Below are 22299 nucleotides of genomic sequence, written 5' to 3' on the forward strand. Positions count from 1 at the left end.
CTTGTAGGCCGTGTATGGCCTACTCTGCTTGCCCGGCTGGTGATGAGCTTCTTGCCAGCAACGGGACTGAGCTGGGGCCACTGTCCGTTGATTAAGGTTGAGGTATGTGAAATTAGGCTGGCTGGGACGTGTTTTTGTGTCCTTTTTTGGGGCTTGGTGCTGGAGCCCATGCAGATGGCGTCCCAACGGCCCGGCCCCACCCCAATGTTGTTGTGTTATTTTTCTTTATTTTTAAACTCTTTTTTTAATAAAATCTAAAACGATAGGTAGATCTATATCCATTTTGTTTTCTCACTTATATTGGCTCCATTGGATTCCACACAAGGACTTTAATTGTTAAGTGCTGCTTCCCTACATCCCCCGCTTTACTTAAGTCTATGCTTTTGTCAAGCAGTCTGCTTTATTAACTACTGAAAAAGTCCTCCAGTTCTGTCTGTCTTGACAGAAAATGGGTAGCAGTCAGGTCAAATGAAACCCCCTTCCACTTGTTGAAATCTTAGTCTCGACCAGTGCCTGATGCCACACTGAAGAATACAGACTGAAATGATGTCAATCAAGTGACTTGACATATTGATAACCTTTTTTTTATTCTTTATTTTTCGTGCAGAGATTAGACAACCATACATGCACTGCCACAACAGCTGGTGCAGACATATTACAAACCGTGTAATGGCATAAAAAAAAATTACACTTTTTGGTATAAAAGAGGTAAACAGGATTCATCTATTTGCTTTCTAGTTGTAAGACATTGAATGCTGTGGGGTGTTGCAATCAACGATAAGTTCACCAAAGTTAGGAAGGACAAATAACGGGTGTAACGATCGAGGGGTAGTACGTCACGGTCGCTGCAGTGTTGAAGTATAAATTGCGTATTTACATGGTCTGTAGCAAGTAGGGTTACGACTAGGCCTTAGATGGATATTTCCATTAGGAGTGGGCCAAGCCTTCAGAGCGGCCCAAGCCGCTGCAGCTATGGCCATTAGATGGGAGGTAATTGCAGTTTACGGGTAGTATTTGAGGCCTCCTGTGGACCTAGTGGGGCTCGGAATCTGGTATGTCTCTTGCAAAGAGATGATGAAATAATGCAAAATAGTAAAATAAATTAATAAATATAATTTACATGGTAGACTGTGTGTTGAAACTAAACGTACGTGTGAGGTATTGAACAAGTCTTATATAGTCCCTTAGTGACTATAAGGCAGTGGGATGGCCTCCATCTGTACATGATGCTGGCTTCTTGGAGAGTTCAGTGTGGCTTTAACCCCTTAAGGACACATGACATGTCATGATTCCCTTTTATTCCAGAAGTTTGGTCCTTAAGGGGTTAAATAAATCCTGGAGGATGGTGAGCTGCATCTTTTCGAATTTAAAGGCGCTCTGAGTCTTGAGTGTGTCCACAACCGCAGAATAATTGGAAGCGAAGTAGGACATAGTTGTACGCTGCAGATGTATCTCTTGGGGCGTCTGTTTAATCCCTCTATAGGGGTATGTTTTGCTTGCCTGGGATGCAGGCTTGCAGAGTGTAGCCTTCGGAGAAAGTGGGTAAGCTCTCTGTCGTCAATTGGTTCAGCAAGGCCCCTTATTTTTATATTTCGGCGCTGTGCATCGTCAAGCCTGTCCAGTTTTTCCTGCAAGATCTTGTGGGAGGCCTGGAGTTTCTGGACCCGTGCTTGTGTCGGGACCCATGCTTGTGTCGGTTTGGTGTTTAATGACTGTAGATAAGTCCTCTTCTGTGACTCTCACCCGGTCAGTGACCGGCAACATGTGTTCTCATAGTATTGCCATATCTGCGTGAAACCAGGAGCGCACATTTTTCAGGATGTTCACTGTCACCTTTAGTGGCTGGAGCTCCCAGGTCACCCATGCATACGGTGGAGAATGGATTCCTGGCCTCAGGTATGTTGTCTGGGGTGTCCAGAGGTTCCTCCTCTGAAGATGAGCTGTGGGAGTCCGGTATGGCTGCCATCTTAGGAGTTGGCTGCGCCTGGAAGAGATCCCCAGTCCTCCTCCTGCTGTCGTCTCCCGGGTGGGTTTTTAACTTTTTGATCTTCTTCCCCATGATATCGCACGGGTCGGGAGCACTTTTTTGTGTACAGATCCCCGCGGTTCCGCAGGTAGGATTTGCCGCTTAGAGTACGGAGCACCGCAGACATGCAACTGCTCACTGTGATGGTTCCGCTATGCCCCCGACATTTTGAGATCATATTATTGAACATGAATGGATAAAATCTTAAAGGATTCGATCCTACTGACTAAGCAAGTTGAATAGTTTGTTAAAATGGTTTATTGAAAACTTCAGGCTGCAAATGAAAACTGGTAATTACCAAGTCACTGTTGCTGATGAATTTTATCAGCTCAAATCTACCAAGCACTGTAAACTGTTTTATGGCAAGTTATTACGAGTTGCCAAATGTAACTTTTTTTTTCCCACTACAGAATTGTTTCAATTTTATTCATGTAAATTCTACTCAGATTTACAGTAAGAAATGCATGATTTCAACTGAAATTTGAACAGTTATTTATAACTTGGGGGAGGGGGGGAAGGAATGCGAGAGAAAATCTGAATTTGCTTTGTGCGTCCATGACATCAAGATTCTAAATTATCCCAGGTTAACACAAAATGATGTCGGGGAGACAAGTGTACCAAGACAAAATTCTCCATTTTCCCACTTTTCATAGATTTTTATTTCTCAGTATTAAAGCTGGATACACAATCTAGTGAATAGCAGATTGAAAGAGGATTGCAACACCACTTGTATTTGTGGAATTGTTTTCAATTATTTTTTTTTTTTATATATATATATATTTTTTTTTTTATGGTGCTCTGCTTTTACACTAAACCATTTTTTATGCAGCTTTTGATCTACAATATGCTTATAAGCTTTCTAATTCTATACTAAAATTTGTATAAAAGTTTGTGGTTGAGTCTTTCCAATAAAGTAATTTTCTCTTAATGCAGGCAAACTCCCCATTGTCAATGATAGTGATGAGCTAGTTGCCATCATTGCAAGAACTGACTTGAAAAAGAACCGGGACTACCCTCTCGCCTCCAAAGACTGTAGGAAGCAGTTACTCTGTGGTGCAGCTATTGGTACCAGAGAAGATGACAAATACAGACTGGATCTGCTCATGCAGGCTGGTGTGGATGTTGTGGTACTGGTATGTATAGCTAATAATTATGCATTTTTTCATTATATATGAAATTGTATGAGGTGAGAAAAAGATCAGATATATACATATTCAACATCTTAAAAAGTTTAGTCATGCTCCTCTCTGTCCATGAACTGGGAATCATTGCATGCATTTCTAATTTCCACTCCTTTTATTAACAGGACTCCTCTCAGGGAAATTCGGTTTATCAGATCAACATGATTCATTACATTAAGCAGAAATACCCTGAGTTGCAAGTTGTTGGTGGAAATGGTGAGTTCATTTGTATTGACAAATTCTTAATTTATTTTTGTTTTTCTTCTTCAGAGGATGGAAAACTAAAAAAAAAAACACCGAGGTTTTTAAAGCTGGTTGACTGTTTGTCAGCAACTATGTTAGCTGTGAAAGAGGACTGGCGGTTGGCCATCATGTTTGAAAAATCATAAATGATCATGAAAGGCAAAGAGGCTAATAGCTTTATGATCCACTGGTCACAAAATCTGCTAAATTATTGAAGATTGCAAAAGGAACCATCTAAAATAACAGTACATGCCATACATGGAGAATTAAGACAACTGTTACCCTCTGTACCCATTGATTTTTGTTTTTATGACATACTTTGATACTTACATAATCTGTGTTGATATTTCTTTTGTATTTTACACAAGTGCTCAGTAACAAATTCATGCTGAATTAAATCAGCCACATTTGACCCAGCAATCTAAAATTTGTGTACAATGAGCTACATAAAATTATAATTTAAAGCAAGCTTTCTTTATACATTCATCAGCCACAGCATTAAAGTCATCTGCCTAATCTAGTGTCTGTTCCTCTCGTGTTGCCTAAACCGCTATAATGCCCCAAAATATGGACTCCACAAGACCTCTGAAGGTATCTGGCACCGAGGCGCTAGCAGCAGATCCTTTGTCCTGCAAGTTGTGAGGTGGGGCTTCCATGGATTTGATTTGTTCCTGCACATCCCACAAATGCTCAAAGTTTTTGCAAGGCCTTTGCTTTGAAGGGGTGTATGTGGTCTGCAACAATCTTTAGGTAGGTGGTACATGTCAAAGTAACATCTACAAGATTGCCAGGACCAAAGGTTTCCCTGCAAAACATTGCCCGGAGCACAACGCTACCTTTGCCTGCATTCTTTCTTCCAACTGTGCATCCTGCTGCCATCTCTTCATTGGGTAAACTACACACATGCACCTGGCCAACCACCTCATCTAAAAGATTTATTAAACTAGGAAACTTTCATTGATCCAGTTCTTATGCCCACTTCTTCTTTGAAGGGGCTTTCGGCAGGGCCCAGTGGTAGTCATTGGCACTCTGGCCGGTCTGCAGCTATGCAGCTCCATATGCAACAAACTGCAACACACTGTTTGTTCTGACACTTTATTTCTATCATGGCCAGCATTGCTTTTCAGCAATTTTAGGCTACATCAGATCTGCCCATACTGGCTGATCTTCACTCTCCACCTGCACTAATGAGTGTTGGGCACCCATGACCTTGATGTCATTTCACTGGTTGTCCTTCCTTGTACCATTTTAGTAGTTACTAAGCACTATATACTGGAAAAACCCCATAAAACTTACCGTTTTGGAGATGCACTGACCTAGTCCTCACTATTTGGTTCTTGTCAAAGTCACTCAAGTCTTTTTTTGCTTTCCCATTTTTTTTTTTCCTGATTTCAACAAAACTAATTCAAGAAACGGACTGTTCGTTTGCTGCCAAGTCTCTCTCACTCCTTGACAGGTGCCATTGTAATGATATAATCAATGCTACTTAATTCACCTGTCAGTGGTTTTAATGTTGTGGCTGAACAGTGATAAGTGTACACTACTTGCTATTTGACATCCATTAACTAAGAATACACACACATTTTTCTAACAGTGTGAGTATGTAGAAACCTATTACTTTAACATTAAGGTTTTGTGTTTTTGTTTTTTTCGCAGTGGTTACAGCAGCACAAGCTAAAAATCTAATTGATGCTGGTGTGGATGCACTTCGTGTGGGCATGGGATGTGGGTCTATATGCATCACACAGGAAGGTGAGCTCTTCCAATTAATGTATCCTGAAAAATAATATATATTTTGCATATAGAATGCCTGAAACAACCTTCTGTACCTAGGTGAAAAGAAACTAAATCCTTTTTCTTACCATCTTATGTAAGGCCTGAAGATTTCCAAGGCAGTGCATACAACTCACAAAGGTTCTCAGATGTAGAATGTTTGTTCAGCTTGTGAAAATGTTGAGATCGCTGAGCAAATCAGTTATTGGTCACTGCATAGTAAAAGCTCTAGTAAGGCCCTGTGATGTGAATTCATAATTACATGACCTGTTAACTCTTACATAATATTTATCACTTTGTATAACTTTGGTAGAGCTCGGCTCTTTGTCTCCAGAGGAGCATAATTCCACTTTTGCACTTCTTTCAGTAGACCGGTCTGCAGTCCCAATGCTTTTGATATACTGTATATGGCAGTGTTTCAAATATTAAAGCTGCACTGTCACTCACATCCTCTGCAAATAGTGTATTTCTGAAGATTAAAGTCATGCTGAAAGCAATATATTTACTCGTAGAATTTCACTGACATTCCAACCTAGTCAAAGGATTTACTGTGACAAGGTAATAACAGTATTTTTCCTACACCTGACACATCTTCACTGGGCGCAGCTACACTCAAGTGTCAATCCTCCAGCTGTCACCAGTGATGGCTGCAGGGATTTGACTGTGTATTGAGGGTCTCACAGGATTCTTCCTAAACCGCAATGATGAATTCTTGAAAATATGCTTACGTCCGCTCCCCCAACCACTGGACCACAACCAGCAATGTCAGTCAAGGATCTCTTGCAAATTGTGCTTTATTTGGTTCAACCCATTGGCATTCTTTACAGTCAGCATCTATAGGACTTAAAATCAGGCTTTACTATCCCTTTGACATTTGCTATTCTTTGACGGTACTTGGTTTACCTCTAGTAATTTTAACTTGAATTTCATATTAAAAAAATTGAATTGGCTCTGTTTGCATATGAACTCTTTACCCGCTCACCACTTCTATGCAAGTTAATTGTGTGGTATGTGTTTAGTAATATGTAGTAATAAAAAAGGACCCAAGCACTCCACTTTTAAAGATAGACTGCCATTAAATATATAATTTTACAAGACAATGTTTTTGTCACAAACTGTGGCCCTTATCAATCCCAGGACCTGAAGCCACCATGTTTATACTATTATTTTTACTGAAGGGAAAACACAAATCAATGCTACTTAGTGGATGAGCCTGGTTATGCAGATTTTTATTTATTTTTCTTTCAGTAATGGCATGTGGCAGGCCCCAAGGAACAGCAGTATATAAAGTTGCAGAGTATGCCCGCAGGTTTGGTGTACCTGTCATGGCAGATGGTGGAATTCAGACTGTGGGCCACGTTGTGAAAGCACTGGCTCTTGGTGCCTCGACAGGTAAATAAAGACAACGACTGATACAACTATCAAAGTATAAAATATTATTTTGACTACACAGTCAAGAAGTGTGTGGTGTTTATTTTTTTATTTTTTTTTTTGTTCTTGTTGTCTTGCAATCCAGTTTGAGAACCTTTTTTCCTTATAGTAATTGTAAAATGTACTTGTTTAATGCATTGAGTCATGCTATTCAATACCTTTTTGAGACCACATGAGATATATGCTTGCATGCACACACTGTCTATACATTAATCCATTCAGGAATTCTGTCACACACCAAAGGGCATGTAGTTGCAGAAATGCAGTTTTTATGTTTGTCTAGTGCTTAAAAAGAAGTTATATGCTTGCACACGGGTTGACAATGCAGTTTTTTTTTTTGTTTTTTTGTTTTTAACATGAGCCTGTTTAACTCTTGTGATATGTTATGGATGTCCTGTGTGGTGGTATACCCTCGAAGATGGGTTACTACCGCCTAGGGTGTCCTTTCCCAGAAAATATATCTCCAGAATGATTATACCCTCCTGCACAAAGTTGTTTTGTCTCACCAAAACAATAGTTGAGACTTGGTAAAGGCCTATGAAGAACTGGTTTTATTAAACAAAACACACAGCTTTATACCGAGACTCCAGGTTGGGATTTCCATTCATAGCAGTCCAAGCCCGCCCAGGCGTCTGTGTCTGTGAGATAATTGAGTCAGCTCTCCGTTAAATTCATTATCACCTGGACACCGAGCGCAACACACAAAACACAGATGATAATGCAAAACACCCCCACATATAAAGTTTTAGCAGATTGCGGTGACTCAGCGATCCACTTTAGAATTCTACGCTGGCTTAGGATGATAGCGTGCCAGAGATGCCAGGGCTGTATAATCACTACTCTACTTTCTATTAGTCAATTACTAAAACATTATTTATTCTTCTGTAATTTCTTTTGTTATATTTTAATGTGTCCCAAAATATCAGTATTCACACTGATTTTTTTATTCCTCAATGTAATCCATATCCGATTGCCAACCACTACAGTAACCACGTTTTTGTTCCTCATCTTTACTGCTTAAATGGTTTGAGGTATTGTAGTTCCATATAGGGGCACCTCCTATTTTGGAGAGACTTTATTCTGTCAAGTAAGCAGACGTGCCCATCATTTTATAATTTGTAAGTTGAAGATTAACTGTGTTTTTTATTTTATTTATACTCCTAAAATTAAATGTAGTTAATATACTAAATATATTTAGTATTTATTACTCATTGAATGATATTTAGCAAATTGTTCTGAAAAAATGGTGGTTAAATTCCATCATTATTTTATTTGTATTTATTAAAATTTATCTGGAAAGAAAATTTCACAAAGTCTGTTTTTCAGAAAACCATCAAATTCTATAGTGGCAGGAAAACGCCTCCACTTTTATGGCAAAAAAAATCCTAAATCCATTGCATTTGTGAAAAAATGGTGCATATTCAAAAATGACGGGTCGCACCAGATGGGGAAAAAAAATGTGACCGACCTAAAAAATCACTCTAAAAATTTGCAGGAAATTAGACGTGTGTTTTGCGAATGAACGAATATCACATGCACTATCGCTTGGGACCTCTTGTCAGTGTGGGTGTCTGCAGTATCTACATATGCCACGTTTTATCCAATGCATATTTTGATTGCTTGCCTGACTAATTTTCAGTAATCATTTACATTTTTAAAAGCTAATTATAGTTGTTTTCACACTAATTAAAATCCGTGAAACTACAATGGGCAACTGTGAAAACCCATTGTTCATTAATTATACATTTTGAATGAAATCTGTCCAGGGTCAAAGTCTGGCTGATATAGTAGATCATAAATCATTCTAAATGGTGCAAGAACAAGTGACAAAATACGCCATTACTCTTTCTGTGACGTATCCTTTAAATGTTTTCACTTAGATTTTGGCCTATATTAGTCGGAGAAACCTTAATCTGGTTTGTTCTATGAAAGGCAATAATACATGAACTTTTACTCACCCCTTTAGAGCCATTAAGTTTGTGATCATTGTCTACCATTCAATTAATTTTCTTATTTCTTTTGCAAAATTTTTAGTAATGATGGGCTCATTGCTGGCTGCTACCACAGAGGCTCCTGGAGAATATTTCTTTTCTGATGGTGTACGGCTCAAGAAATACAGAGGAATGGGCTCTTTGGATGCCATGGAGAAGAACACGAGTAGCCAGAAGAGATACTTCAGGTCTGTTTTAGTTAAATGTTAAGATATTGCTTGTTACGGTTTTGAATATCTCAAGTCTGTGTAAATGGGTGCATTGGTAAGTAGAGGCTTTGGTGAGCCTTAGCAACTGAGAGAATTGATATAATAGAAATTGTTTATTTCGAATGTGTTTTTACCAGAATGCATTGAGATTTGGTTGCTGTCGGATGTGTCCTTGATTGCACAAACCACACAATAAAAGTTACAGGGTCACATTTTGAAGAGTGTGCACCTCCAATAGAATAGTTTATACTCTGATTAAGGGTACAACCAACCAAGAAGGATTGATCTTCAGCAGAGCTATGTTTTCTTTGGTAAGCTTGCCTAAAAGGGAAGTTGTTTTTTTTTGTTTGTTGTTTTTTATATCTAAAAAAACAAAAAAAAAGTGACATGATTGGTATAGGACCCCTAAACAATTACATTCCCTTTTCCCCCTAAGTGAGTAATATGCTGAAGGTGTCAGTGAGGAAGGCACTGAGGAACATAAATGGTCCTCCGCTATTGCGCCTTATTGTAAACAAGTACACATTATTATAAAAAGAATACTTTCTATTCCGTACTCCTTATCGTATGTATGTATCCATCCAGCAGTGGAGCAGTGGGTGACGGAATTCGCTTCTGATAGCTCGGGAGTGAAGCCACAATTAATTACTTTTAATGTAATAATTAACAATTGATAGATTTAATACACATTTTAATAACCACGTAAATTATACCCATATTGAATTCCTTTGTTTTACTGCTTGTTTAGTTTGCAGGTGCATTCTGTGTTTGTTTTAATATTCACATTGCCACTTGTGAGTGATATTAATAATTTTTTTATTTTTTTTTGATCAGTGAGGGTGACAAGGTGAAGGTAGCTCAAGGAGTGTCTGGTTCCATTCAAGACAAAGGATCCATCCATAAGTTTGCACCATATCTTATTGCAGGCATTCAGCATGGCTGCCAGGACATAGGAGCCAAAAGCCTTTCCATACTACGGTAAGCAACGTCTCGTGTGCCTGGCTAAGTGCAATTTATACAATTTATAAACTGAATCCAGTGCCAAAACACATACAGTAGTAAATCTATTGTAATGTGATTATAGTGGAGAAACAAAGCGTCTGACTGCCATAAGTGGTAGATAGGGTTCACCGTTTATTCCAACTAGAAGAAACCAAAAGACAACATTTTCCAGTTGCTTTGTGGCTTTACATCCTATGAAACCCCATTGATTAGGACTGTCCTTTTCTGCAGTTCCATGATGTATTCAGGTGAACTCAAGCTGGAGAAGAGGACTATGTCTGCCCAAGTGGAAGGTGGAGTCCATGGTCTTCATTCGTAAGTTTATGCCATCATAAAGTATAACCAATTACATTTTCTTTTTATTTGATTTTTATGTATTTTTTTCCCTATAAATATACACATATATTATTCCACATCTTTTGTTTACTTCTGGTTAAAATATTTTGTGTTCTTTAACCCCTTAAGGACGGCGGGTGTGCTATGCATAGCACGTTCCCGCCAACCTTTGTACTTACCCGGTCACTGGCGATCGCGGTGGGGGGACTCGCTCCTGTTCTGGCCCTCCTGGGCCATTTGATCGTGAGGTCCTTGCAAGACTGGGGGGGGAGCAGGAAGATGGAATATATATTCTGCATTTTGGCTATTTTTGTTAAATAACTTGTGAAGCTGTGTAATGTGTTGGGTGGAGTGTATGTGTGTATACATGTAATCATTTTGAAAAGCTTAGCCCAAAAATATAAAAATTTGAGGCCTTCATTGGTTTTATTTGTTGGGAAATTGTTTAGATTTCGGATAAGGTGCATTTAAAAAAAAGTTCATGATGGAGTAATAGGTGATGGAGTAGGTAGCAAGTTCTAAAAATGTATTTATGTGAGTAATAAGGTAGGTATTTTGATAATTTAATTTATGATTTTTTTTTTTTTTTGGTGAGACATTCTTCGAGTTGTAGAATGTCTCTCAGAAATGTTACATTTTTAAATAAGAAAAACCCTGGCATATGTCTATTTAAAAAATCTGTGCAATTTCTTGGAGTAACTTCAAGTGATGAACTGCTAAACTGTTCCAACTGAAGATTCTAATGCACCGGTTTTGAAGGAGTCCCTGTAAATTTAGTCCAGGGACATGTTTGAATACAATATGATGTAAATCCCTATACACAAACCACAGAAGGTATGTAATGAGTTTGTAATGCCATAACTTAGAGTAATGGAATTTTACCAAAGATTTTTGATCAACAACTGCAGGACAACTGTTAAAATACCCCATGTCATATAGTGGATTGGCCACTAGAATCATTGAAATTTTCAGTCTTCATTGTCGTAGGCCAATTCTGAAATGAGTGTTCTTATTTTGGCCCTTTCACAACAGCTTGAAAAACATGTGGTTTGAGAAGGTGCACTGCTGTACCTCGATGTGTATCTGAACTTGGGTTTTATTTGTTTTCTGGTAGTAAACCTCTAGTCCTGTATTTTCACAAAAGTGATTTAAGCTCTGTGTGGGACTTGTATAAACAGGATGTAACATGGACACAAATGGGAATTTGTGGAACTCGTGCCATACTTGCAAAGTATATGTGACTAAAATGTTCTTAAATAAAATATCAATGCTGACTTTTTAAAATGCCCCTAATTTACATAGGTATTTGCAAGGGGTGTGCCCATGCACACAGTTCTACAAGGCCTAATTGTCCTCCCTGTGTAGATATCTACCAGCACTTTTGCTGAGTTTAGGTTAGGATCTTATTTTGTATTTTATTTTTTTGAAAGGGGGCAAAAAATGACATAATTTCTTAATGCTTCAGGTCAGTAATGTTAAAAAAAACTTTTAAACCTCATTGATATATAAAAATAAGTGTAGTTTTGGTGGCATTTTTTTGTTGTCTGGGTGCCGACCCATATGTAATGTATTAAGCATTGCTAATCTAGTTATGTATATAAAAATGGAATAGTTGTGTGGCAAACTTGTGTTCAGTAATTGCCATTAAACATACAAATCCAGCACTCCTAACTTTTAAAACATTTACCTTTCCCATTCACCTCATATAAAAAGGTCTCTCAAAATCAGGACTCTAGCAGCACAGGTTGCATGCAAACCATATGCGATACTGTGAATTTTTTTTGTTCTGTTTAGGTTCATTGAATGAGAGCGGTGACAATGTACAATTTGACATAAATGGCAAAAGAACCAATTGGTTTTGGATTTGAAAACTTAGATTGAAATATAAACCTACCTAAGAGATGTCCTCTCCCATTGTGACTGCGTATAAAGGTAGTTGCGCTACCCCCGATTTTAAAAGCGCATCAATCCCATGCAGATGCCCACTAAGAGTGCTTTAAGCAACACACCGCATCTCTAATTTTTTTTTATTCATAAGTGTGCTGGCAACTTGACTTGCATGCTGTATAGCGTACCTTTTTTTTATTTATTTTTTTTTTATTGATTTTTTTTAGGAATTGACCGCTTGTTTGTGCATTAAGAGCAAGAAGTGTCACTTGTATAGAAATTGCACCATTGAATAAAACATTGAAATCTTCTAGATTTAGCAAATTACATCATTATCCAGTTCAGTCCAGGTACTCCATTCAAATTAGGGTGTGGAAATCCAAAGTATTAGCTAATTTCAATAACAGAAAGTAATAAAATGTATGATTGACCGTAAGCCAAGATACAGTTCCAAGACTGTATAAAAGCTATCAAAAATAATACATTTTAGAAATCCACACGCAGAAATTTGCCAAATATAGGGGACAATTACAAATCCTGATAAGTGACAATGCCTTTAAAAAAAAAAAAAGGTGGGGGGAGCTAATCTGGGCTCTTTGGGCTCTTTTCTCTCACATTTTTTTCTCACTTTAAGCTATCTATCACCATGTGCAGGCAACCAACATTCTAAGTATGGTTCTGCACATGGAGGCACTTTAATTAATTTTTCTTATACCTCCTTTTGCTGTTGGGTCACTATTTTACATTGGAGTCTATAGAGGGAATCCCTCTGGGTGTTATGGGGTAACCTTTTGGAAACATGCTGAACTCATCTCCTGTTTAGCTATGGTAACCATGTATAGGTTAGCACCATAGTGCAATAGCAATCAGTATAGGTGTAGTTGCATGATATCCCCTATGCCGAGTGTAGGCAATTCTTTGTTCTAACCAGTTATCCACAGCCGTATTAATATGGGCTCTATATGTACTGGTGACAATCATTAGCCTTTCGGCATTCACCTGTATAACAGACTCTCTAGTGACCTTTCTCAGATACCTGGGTCAGCTATCTGACATTTACCTATGTTTTACACTCTAATCCACTGGACTTGACCATGCTATTTACCGATTAAAGTCAGTATCCAGGTGTGATTTTCTGAGTGAATAGGCTATTAGGTATCTCTGGCAATATATGGAGGTAAGCCATTAGGGCTTGTTATCACTGTATTTTGGCTTAATTCACTTATCTTATTCTACACGGTATCCACATTATACAGCTATCAATTTATTGATTTATTTATTTATTTATTTGTCCTTTTGTCTATCTATTTATTTATTTATCGATCTATTTCTCCAGGACTATACTCAGCCAGTCTGGATCACTCCAGCTTTTTGAGTATTATCATCATTTTTTCCAGCTAATCTGCCGTTTTCCTAATCTAAAAATACAAACTGTCACTGTATGTATGTGTTTTATACACTGTGTGAAAGGCAGTGGATTTTGCCATTCTTTGGCAATATGTTGGATACATTCAGAGAGATGATTTCACTTGGTTTTAAGATAATTTAAAAAGACCCTTAAACCAAAATTGACAGACTTTTTTTTACCATGCTAACTATATCTGCTGTATCAAAATGTACTCCCTACTCAATTAGCTGCAGGAGCATTGTATAGAGCAACAGATGCTGAATCAGCGGTATTTCCCTCTGACACTTTTTTTCAGGGCCAGATTATGTCATAAAATGTTGTTTGACCTCAAGGGGTTAATAAAAAGTAGCACCTCTATGGACCATTCCACTAGTCATTTTAATAAAAAAAATATATAACTTTTTGTGTGTATTTTAATTGTATTTATTTTTTACTTGCTGTCTTTGTGCACCAGTAGTTGGTGGTATTACAAAGAATAGACGCACACAGAAGAAATAGATGCTTTTTGTGTGTGTGTGTGTGTGTGTACACTAGAGGCTAGGGGGAAGACAAATGGGCAGGGAATTCCGTTGGAATGGTAGTCGTTCGTCCATAGATTAAGACCTTTGATTCACTTGGTACAGTTGAAATAAAGTCTAGAAAAGACAGTGTTTATTTCGATTTTGGGTTATAAAGTTGCCTAATGAATCGCTGTAAGCATTCATCTGGGTAAATGGGAAGCTCTGTACAATCTGGCTTTAGTGCAAGTTGGCTGCCATTTTCTCCAATTAAATACTTTTAACTGGGCATGGTTAGGAGCATATAGGACTTATAATTCTGTATAGTTTTTCTATTAGGCAGACATAAGTAGATCATTTAATAATTTGGAAGATTGCTTTGAGAGAGAAGTGCTTACTTAATTATGAACGTGGCTAAATTATTTTTAAAATATCAGTGTTCTCTAAGAATTTTTTGTCTTTCTTTCATTTTTCACACAAACCTTTTTCTTTGGTTTACCAGTAATCAGCACATCCAGCAAAAGTGCATAATTCATGCAAAAATAGAAAAGTATAGCAAACCCAGGGCTTAAAATGTGTAGTCCCATGCTACTAGCTAAGCCTTGAGTTACTTTATACTGTAAACATGGCATGCCCATAAGAGGTAGTATAACATACTAAAATCAAAATACTTTGAAAACTGCAAGTGAAAAGAAAGCAGTGGGATTTCTACATTTTATACAGTTTAACATGTTTGGTTTTGTGTTTTATTTGTTATCATTTTTTTCACAACTGCTCCGTAGTGTGTTTCCCCCATGCATTGCATAAAGCTTGTTATAGTTTAGGTATGTAGAATTAAATCGAAATTGCATATTGGTAAATGGATTTTAACATTTATTGTCCAAAAGCTAAGTTATAAAGATGCATAACATGCATGTGAACAGTGTGCTGGCCATCATACATTTGACAGAGAATGCAATAAGTTTAGCTGTGCATGATATGACAGCTGCTCTACAAGTTTCATCAGTCATACAATCTCCTCACCATTACAAAAAAAACTCCCCATTGCAACGTAAAAAAAGTTATATAGTATGTGCATGTCCATGTTTTGGTGACATGTGGTGGGACAATTTAAGCCAACATATTCAACCCAAACAACACTTAATGTTTTTTCTTTCTTTTGCCCATGCATCCATCCTAGCTATACATTTCTGCCATGTAAGTAACCCTGAGTATATGTCTGTCTTCTTTTGTGAAAGGTTGTCTTTAAGCTGTTTAAAGGTTATTCGTTCTTCCAGGATCACTATGAAAGAGTCAACGTCATCCTATGTGTAGATCTGGCAGCCAGCGTTTGTGGCCTAAAAATTAAAACCTCTTGCAATAGTGTTCTTGTAGGACTACTATGGTTCAGTATCGGTTTGACTCCATCCTTTATAATGTGCTTGTTGAGATAAGTTGAACTGTTTATTAAATACGTGTTAAACACAATTACCCAAATTATCATTCTAACATTATCATTATATATAATATTGCACACACACAGCCGCCATACATGTGTAAGGGGCCTGTGCTGCGACAGCTGAGCGCAGTGTGGTCCAGTTCGGTACATATCTCCCTGAGCCAGACTGCATTCTGATCTAGAGGCTGAGCCAGGTCCCTTCACCTCATTTCTCTTATGTGCAACATCAGTAGTAGGACGTGATGTCCAATAACTTGCTTTTGGCATGAGAAGGAAGCTGCGTGGGAGGAAAGAGAAACCCTGCACTCACAGGAGACCCACAGGAGCTTATTGCTCCGCTGGAACCCCTGGAAGCCACCATCCAGGGAAGAGTGTGTCTCTGCCTTTTATGTTTGCGGTGTAGAACTTTGACAGTATCTGTCACTTTGTGTATACATATAGTGGTGTGTGTGTGTGTACACCTATGTGGCAGTGTGCATCTAAGCGTGGGGGGTGGGAGGGGTATAAGCCTACCAGAAATGTGTAGGGCATTGATATGTATGTATAAGCTTCCAGGTAGGAATTGGAGTGCCAACATAAAATGTCCATTGGCTTCCAGCAATATTAGAAAAAAGTGATGCTGTATGTACATTCTTAATTAGTGTCATGGAAATAAAGGATTATGTCAAAGGAACACTGTAACAAAGATAAAAGTAGAATACTGGTTTTTTTTTTTTTTTTTGGTTTTTATGGCGTTGGACTAATGAGCCCCCCTTCCAAAAAAAATTAACCTTAAACTGTTATCCTGCCCTGAAACATTCTCTTCACTACAGCCCAATCCTCCATTGCTGAAGTCAAATGGCCTTTATCAATCTATTGCTTCTCTGCGTTTCTAATGAGCATTACGTACATATGGCACATACACTACAATCCTCCAATCAAGTGCTGCTTTGAGTAGCATTGATTACACACCTTGCATCTGACTGCTGCATACATTGCCTGCTGATGCCAGATGTAATATATACATTCACAAAATAGATTCTTGGTGCCGGGCATGAAGCATGGGGTCTGTACCTCCAGTGTTTGCAGACCACAATAATCACTTCCTTGCAGTCTGGCTTGCACCAATGAGACAATGTGCAGTCATGGACTCCTGACCGCTGCACTCAAGTGCCAAACCGCAAGGGAGCAATTAATGTGCTCTAGACCAAACTCTCCCACTCCTTACCAAGGAGGTTAACCACCAATGGGCCACCAGGAACCATAGCCCTCTCTAAACAAAGCCAGCAAACATGTGTTATACTTTGTTGGCACACACACACTCCAACATGGAACACAGCAAGTGCACACCACATGCTTTACACAGCATTCACAAACACACAGTCACAACACACAATATGAAGTGAAGAGGGTGCAACACTTGAACTTGTGAGAATCCAATGGCAAAAGACTTGGACTATGGCTGAGCTGGAGCATTTTTATTAACTTTTTGTGTGTGTACCTTTAACCCCTTAAGGACCAAACCTCTGGAATAAAAGGAAATCATGACATGTCACACATGTCATGTGTCCTCAAGGGGTTAAATGTCCATGGCACTAGTAAGGTGCCCCAGTCTGAAATTATTTTGTGTGTTGGACTCGTGGTTATTGTACACCCATCATGGTAAATTTCTACTCCCTAAGTCTAACATTTCACTTGCCAATGATTAGTGGAAATTCTTAATAGGGCCCTCTCTCTCCCATTTCTCTTTGATTTATAAACCTCAGCATTTACTTTCAAAACACAATCTAGAGGTATAAAATATATAGTGCATACTTCTAGATAAGCGGACTAGATAGCAGTTTAATTGGCATATAGAGCTAACGATTCTAGTTAATGTATTTACAGCATTCTGGTTGACAACTGTTACCTTAGCTTTAGTTAGAAGTAGGGCACAACTGCAATTCTATAGCCAAATAGATTTCTTTAGTTTTGATGGTGCACTTCTGATGGATGGCCACTGGAGGGAGCTTTGGAACAACTGGTAACGTGGGTCTGACTAGCAGAGCAATGTGTGATCACTTAAAAATAAATTAAATTAGTTTTACATTTAATGAAACTTGATATTTTTGTAAACAATATACACTAATTCTTTTGAGAATTTCACTTTATCTGCCTGAACATCCATATTGGGACAGACTCTCTGTTAAATGTGAAACTGCAGCCGGGTTCACGTTTGTATGATTTCTTATTCTTGCGCACAATTGTACAGTGCTGCAGAAATTTTTTGCAAATTTGGGTCAATAGTAACAAATGGAGTAGGCCTTGCTCAAAAAATGAATATTTCATAACAGGTTAGTCCGCAAGGAGTTTATTTACTAAACAGAGAATTTTAGATAACTTTAATTGCAAATTTTAGGCCTGGTAACTGCAGTAGGAAAAAAAAAAAAATCTCCAATGGTTTTTCTGCTCTGCCATATTAGTCTAAAATCCAGATTTTACTATTAACATGACGTAAAGTCACGATTTTATTAATGACACGAAGGCAAGTATTATGCTGCACTCTTTCTTTCTTTCCCTCAGCAGCAAAGAAAAATAACATAAAATCAGTATAAAAAGAAACCAGTAAATAACATGAGAAATAATCTTCCTAGCAACAGGAACGCCAACGGCATCCTATTCATAGCATAATAGGCCTTGTCCAGTACACTTCCTCTTTCTTGTGATCCTGAACAAGGACAACAAATCCAAATGAAAAGGGGAGGCTCCATTAAGAGGGTATGTAAGCCTCAACCTGGACTTCGAAGTCCAGCTGAAAGAGAGAGGAGAATATGATGTCAAAGTATAAAACTGAATTTATGCATTAAAACCGCCTTACTTGGAATATTAGATATATAACACACACACACGACATTCAGTTTAGTCAAACCTTAAGCACTTGACGGTCATTAACTAGTATAAAACCCAGTGATCAAAAAAGACTTACTGTGAAGTCAACTTGCCTCGAGAAGACCAAACCTCCAGGGATGGGAGGGAGGGATAATACTCTCTTCCGTGTCATTAATAAAATCATGACTTTACGTCCCGTTAATAGTAAAATCTATTATGCTAGTTTAAAGCTGTGAAATTGTTGACTGTGAATAGTTCTAAAGTAGAAATCATGGAATGCAGACTCCGAAGACCAGCCGCTCTCATAATATCCTCCAATCGAGGAATCTTTAGAAGCCGTTGCCCCACGAACCGAATGAGGCGCAAACCTATAGGTATTAATACCTGCTATAGACATAACGTATTTGACCCACCGGGCTAGGATAGAGGTAGACACTGCAAGACGGGACTTTTGGAAGTAGATGAAGAGTTCTTGTTTCAAAGGATTCCGTAACGTGGGACGAAGTTCATACTCCCATTAGCATGCAACAGGGCAAAGGAGGAAAAGCTGAGTAAAAAGTGTTTTTAGCTGAGGTTTTTGTCCTCCGAGAAATATCAAAGAGGATCCCTTCTGGAGTAACGGAACAATCAACTACATCAAGAGCTTGTACGTCAGAAATCCTCTTGCAAGAAAAAAAATCCAAGACAATAGAGACGTCCCACAAGACTGAGGAATTTGTTTTGCTCATCCACCCTTACCACGATACTCTTGAGAAGTCAACATATGACAGGATGGTAACCGACAAGCATCCCATAGAAACTTTGATAACCAGCAGAAACAGACGACCAGTAAGGTTCACAGAGACAAGGTCTGCGTCTCGTTGGGGGAAAAAAAACCTCTCTTCCTATTATGATGCTCTTTATTTCCCTCAGCAGCAAAGAGAAATAACATAAAATGAGTATAAATAGAGCAGTATATCTTCCTAGCAACAGAAACAGCCAATCAGCATCCTCTTCATAGCATAATAGGCAGTGTCCAGTACGCTACTTCCTCTTTCTTTGCTGCTCCCTCAGTTAAGTGACACTGGGTCCCATGGTTCTTAACTGTGAGATCTTTTACTTTATTCATATCATTACTGTGGTTAATATAGTTAATACATTTTAATTATATTTTCATATTTATAAATATATTTAGTTAGTTCATTTTAATGTAAATTGATTTATTTACATCAGTAATATGCTTTATTGTATATCCTTTGGTAATTTCTTTCCCCTCTGACCTGCCTGGCCCCAAGATTACCATCAATTGGGGCTCAGGAACGTCTTTGAAGATCTTTATCTCCCGCACAGTGCTTTTGTGAACTTTTTTATTATTATTCATCTGTCTGGCCGCTGCTCTGACCCAAACTATCCTATTACAATTGCTATTTTTTTCACTATTGTGAGTACTTTCGTTCCCTTACCCAATTTATTTTTTTACTTGAGGGTTACCCAACCCTTTCCTTAAGTTATTGTTTTACTTTATTCATTCCCTTAGATTTGGCTGTATATTTATGATGCAATCTGACAGGATCTTTTTGTGCCTTCTGGGACTACAGCAAACATGCGGTTTAATTTAGAAGCCGAATAGGAGCCTCCATGTCTTAATAAAATTTTAAGTTTTCTAATCAGTTTTGTACAGATCCTGAAGGTGCTCCTCCGTATGGAAAGAGTAATTAATTAGCTAGGTAATTTACTTGGAACTTGACAACCAAAGATACTGGAATTTTGGAGATAAGTCATTGTATGTTTTTAATTTGTATCATGGGTCAGAAGCATAAAGCTAAAAGCTCAAGTTTGATAGCTGGACCGTTGTCATAGGTAACATGAGGAGGTATAAGGTTGTGGTTAGATATATCTTAGATCTGAGAAAAGACACACACACAGGGTGTGTGATAAGAATGTTGCTGTTTTTTGCACTTTGTGGCACATTGAACAAGGAGTGGACACTATTAAGAGTATGCTGGAAGGGGCACTCCAAGACCTATATCCACTACAGCAATGCCGCTCTGGTTCATTCAGCTTATTGCTGTCCAAATTTGAGGATTTATCAGCACAGTACTGGGCTATTGGGTAATGAAAGAGGCCTGTGTTTTTTGTTTTTGTTTTTTTATTTAAAAATAAAAATAAAAAATGAATTCAGCAAATAACTTCCTTCACCATAGAAACTGTTATGGTCGCTCCTTTAAATCACTGTATGGTTCCTGGGGCAAAATGATGGAACAGGACACAGTGGTAACTGCAGTGACCGTGTCTTTGCGTCATTTGTTTTCTGAATAAAATGCATTTGCATAAAATGAGTGTCATTCCTGGATCTGTTAAGCTAACTATAATAATGTTCTAATTGATGGATATTCTTTTCCATTTCCGTTGGTTACAGTAGAATGGATTATAATTTTGTTAAGTGACAGCCAGCCCAGTCTCACTCTTGTCAGCAACCTTGAGGTTACGTAGACTGCTCTTCAAAAAACTGGTTTATGTAAGGTTCTGACCGCATACTTCACAGTGCACACTATTTTACGGTTTGTGGCACACAGTCACATCCCTTTAGTGACCTCCCTTTATCCTATTGTTTTTCACATCTACGTTGGGGAAAACTACCTAGATTACCGTACAGTACACCTCCGATTTAAGGTAGTGTAAGACTTCTGTATTCTGGGTCAACGATTATAGGCACATGGGGAAATAAAATACTAGGAAACCGGAATCTAATGCATATATTGCTAACCTCTCAAGGTGTATATTGCAGAAGAATATAATTTTTTACTTAAAAGAATTAACTTTTTTTTTATTTGCATTTGCTAGTTTATACATTTTTATTTAAATCAAGTATGTAGCATTTTTCTTTTCCTTTTTGTTTTCTCCACCTTTTCTATGACCCTTAGAAAGTGCACCATTCTAAAAAGCCAACATCCAATAAGTAGTATTTGTCTTGCTGTAAAGCAAAATTCTGTATGTATGTGCCTTTTACTTTTGAAGAATGTGTCTAATACAAATTGAAATCTCAAAACAGTGGAGTTGGAGTAATAGTTGCATATGTATTAAAGGGCACTCTAAAAAAAAAAAAAAAAACAAAAAAAAAAAAACACACTGTTGTCCAAGCAGTTGTTTGTGTCCAGCCTTCGGTTTTATATTGTAGATAACCAAAAGCAGTAGGTTTGTGTCTATAACCAACAACTTGATAAATATTCTGTTTCCTTGCACCTATTTACCAATCTTTCCGTCTTGTTTCTAGTTACGAGAAGCGGCTATACTGAGACCGGGAGGCGCACTCATCGACAGTCCTCTCCCAACATTCCCTCTTTGGTCCCAACCAAACACCTGTGATGCATTGAAGTTTCCCTCCTCTGTTCCCCCTCTCCCCCAGCTCTTTGCCTATTCCCTTTCCAAGATGATGCAGGAAATCCAACTTGGCAATGTTTACTGACTCACCACGTGGCGAGTACTTGCACTATGAACATCTTTGCGTTGGGCGTTTTGATTTAAACATGACTACTGCCATGCAAATGTACATTATTTTGTCACTGTGATGAATTAGCAGTGCTTTAAAAGACATTTGATCTACAACTCCTTTATTTTCATTTATCTTGTCCATGACCACTGCCTGTTATGCTCATCCACCTTGCAGTCAAAGGGTCCCAGAAACCCAATCTTGTTTAAATCGGAATAAAGGAAGAAAATGTTGAGCTATTATAATGCTGTTAGAATAAAGCTACATACTGACATTACTGTTCTATTCCTATACCTTAACCTCCTTCCTAAAGAAACACAAAAAAAACATGACATGCTAACTCTTATTGACTGCTGCCCCGTGGCAAAATAGACTGCTTGATTTAACTCTGCTGAGAACAGCTTCTTTTTACTTTAATGCTCTGGTCTGTAATGGGTTTAGACTGACCATTTAAAGCTCTTCTGCATGTATTGTTCGTCATGACACAGAATAGCAAATTTGTCTTTGTCCACCAAGTATCTTGTCTGTATATATTCAAGACGAGAGAGTGTTATTTAAAAA

At 38.1% G+C, this 22299-nt stretch overlaps 1 protein-coding gene across 5 annotated transcripts in view; it reads left to right on the forward strand.

The window, feature by feature from the left end:
• The window catches only part of IMPDH1 (inosine monophosphate dehydrogenase 1), a 198059-nt gene extending 176047 nt beyond the window's left edge, over positions 1-22012 (forward strand). For 4 of the 5 annotated variants that reach the window (XM_063448349.1, XM_063448353.1, XM_063448352.1 and 1 more), the window contains 9 exons: positions 2960-3159; positions 3333-3423; positions 5107-5202; positions 6472-6615; positions 8689-8833; positions 9689-9832; positions 10088-10171; positions 15165-15181; positions 21523-22012. In XM_063448349.1, the coding sequence (XP_063304419.1) occupies positions 2960-3159; positions 3333-3423; positions 5107-5202; positions 6472-6615; positions 8689-8833; positions 9689-9832; positions 10088-10171; positions 15165-15181; positions 21523-21614 (1013 nt within the window). In that variant the 3' untranslated portion in view covers positions 21615-22012. The remainder of the gene's footprint in view (positions 1-2959; positions 3160-3332; positions 3424-5106; positions 5203-6471; positions 6616-8688; positions 8834-9688; positions 9833-10087; positions 10172-15164; positions 15182-21522) is intronic. The other variant, XM_063448351.1, reaches the window with a different exon arrangement.
• The last annotated feature ends 287 nt before the right edge of the window (positions 22013-22299 follow it).

Source organism: Pelobates fuscus, chromosome 3 (assembly GCF_036172605.1).
Source record: "Pelobates fuscus isolate aPelFus1 chromosome 3, aPelFus1.pri, whole genome shotgun sequence".
In the NCBI taxonomy this organism is placed as follows: domain Eukaryota; kingdom Metazoa; phylum Chordata; class Amphibia; order Anura; family Pelobatidae; genus Pelobates; species Pelobates fuscus.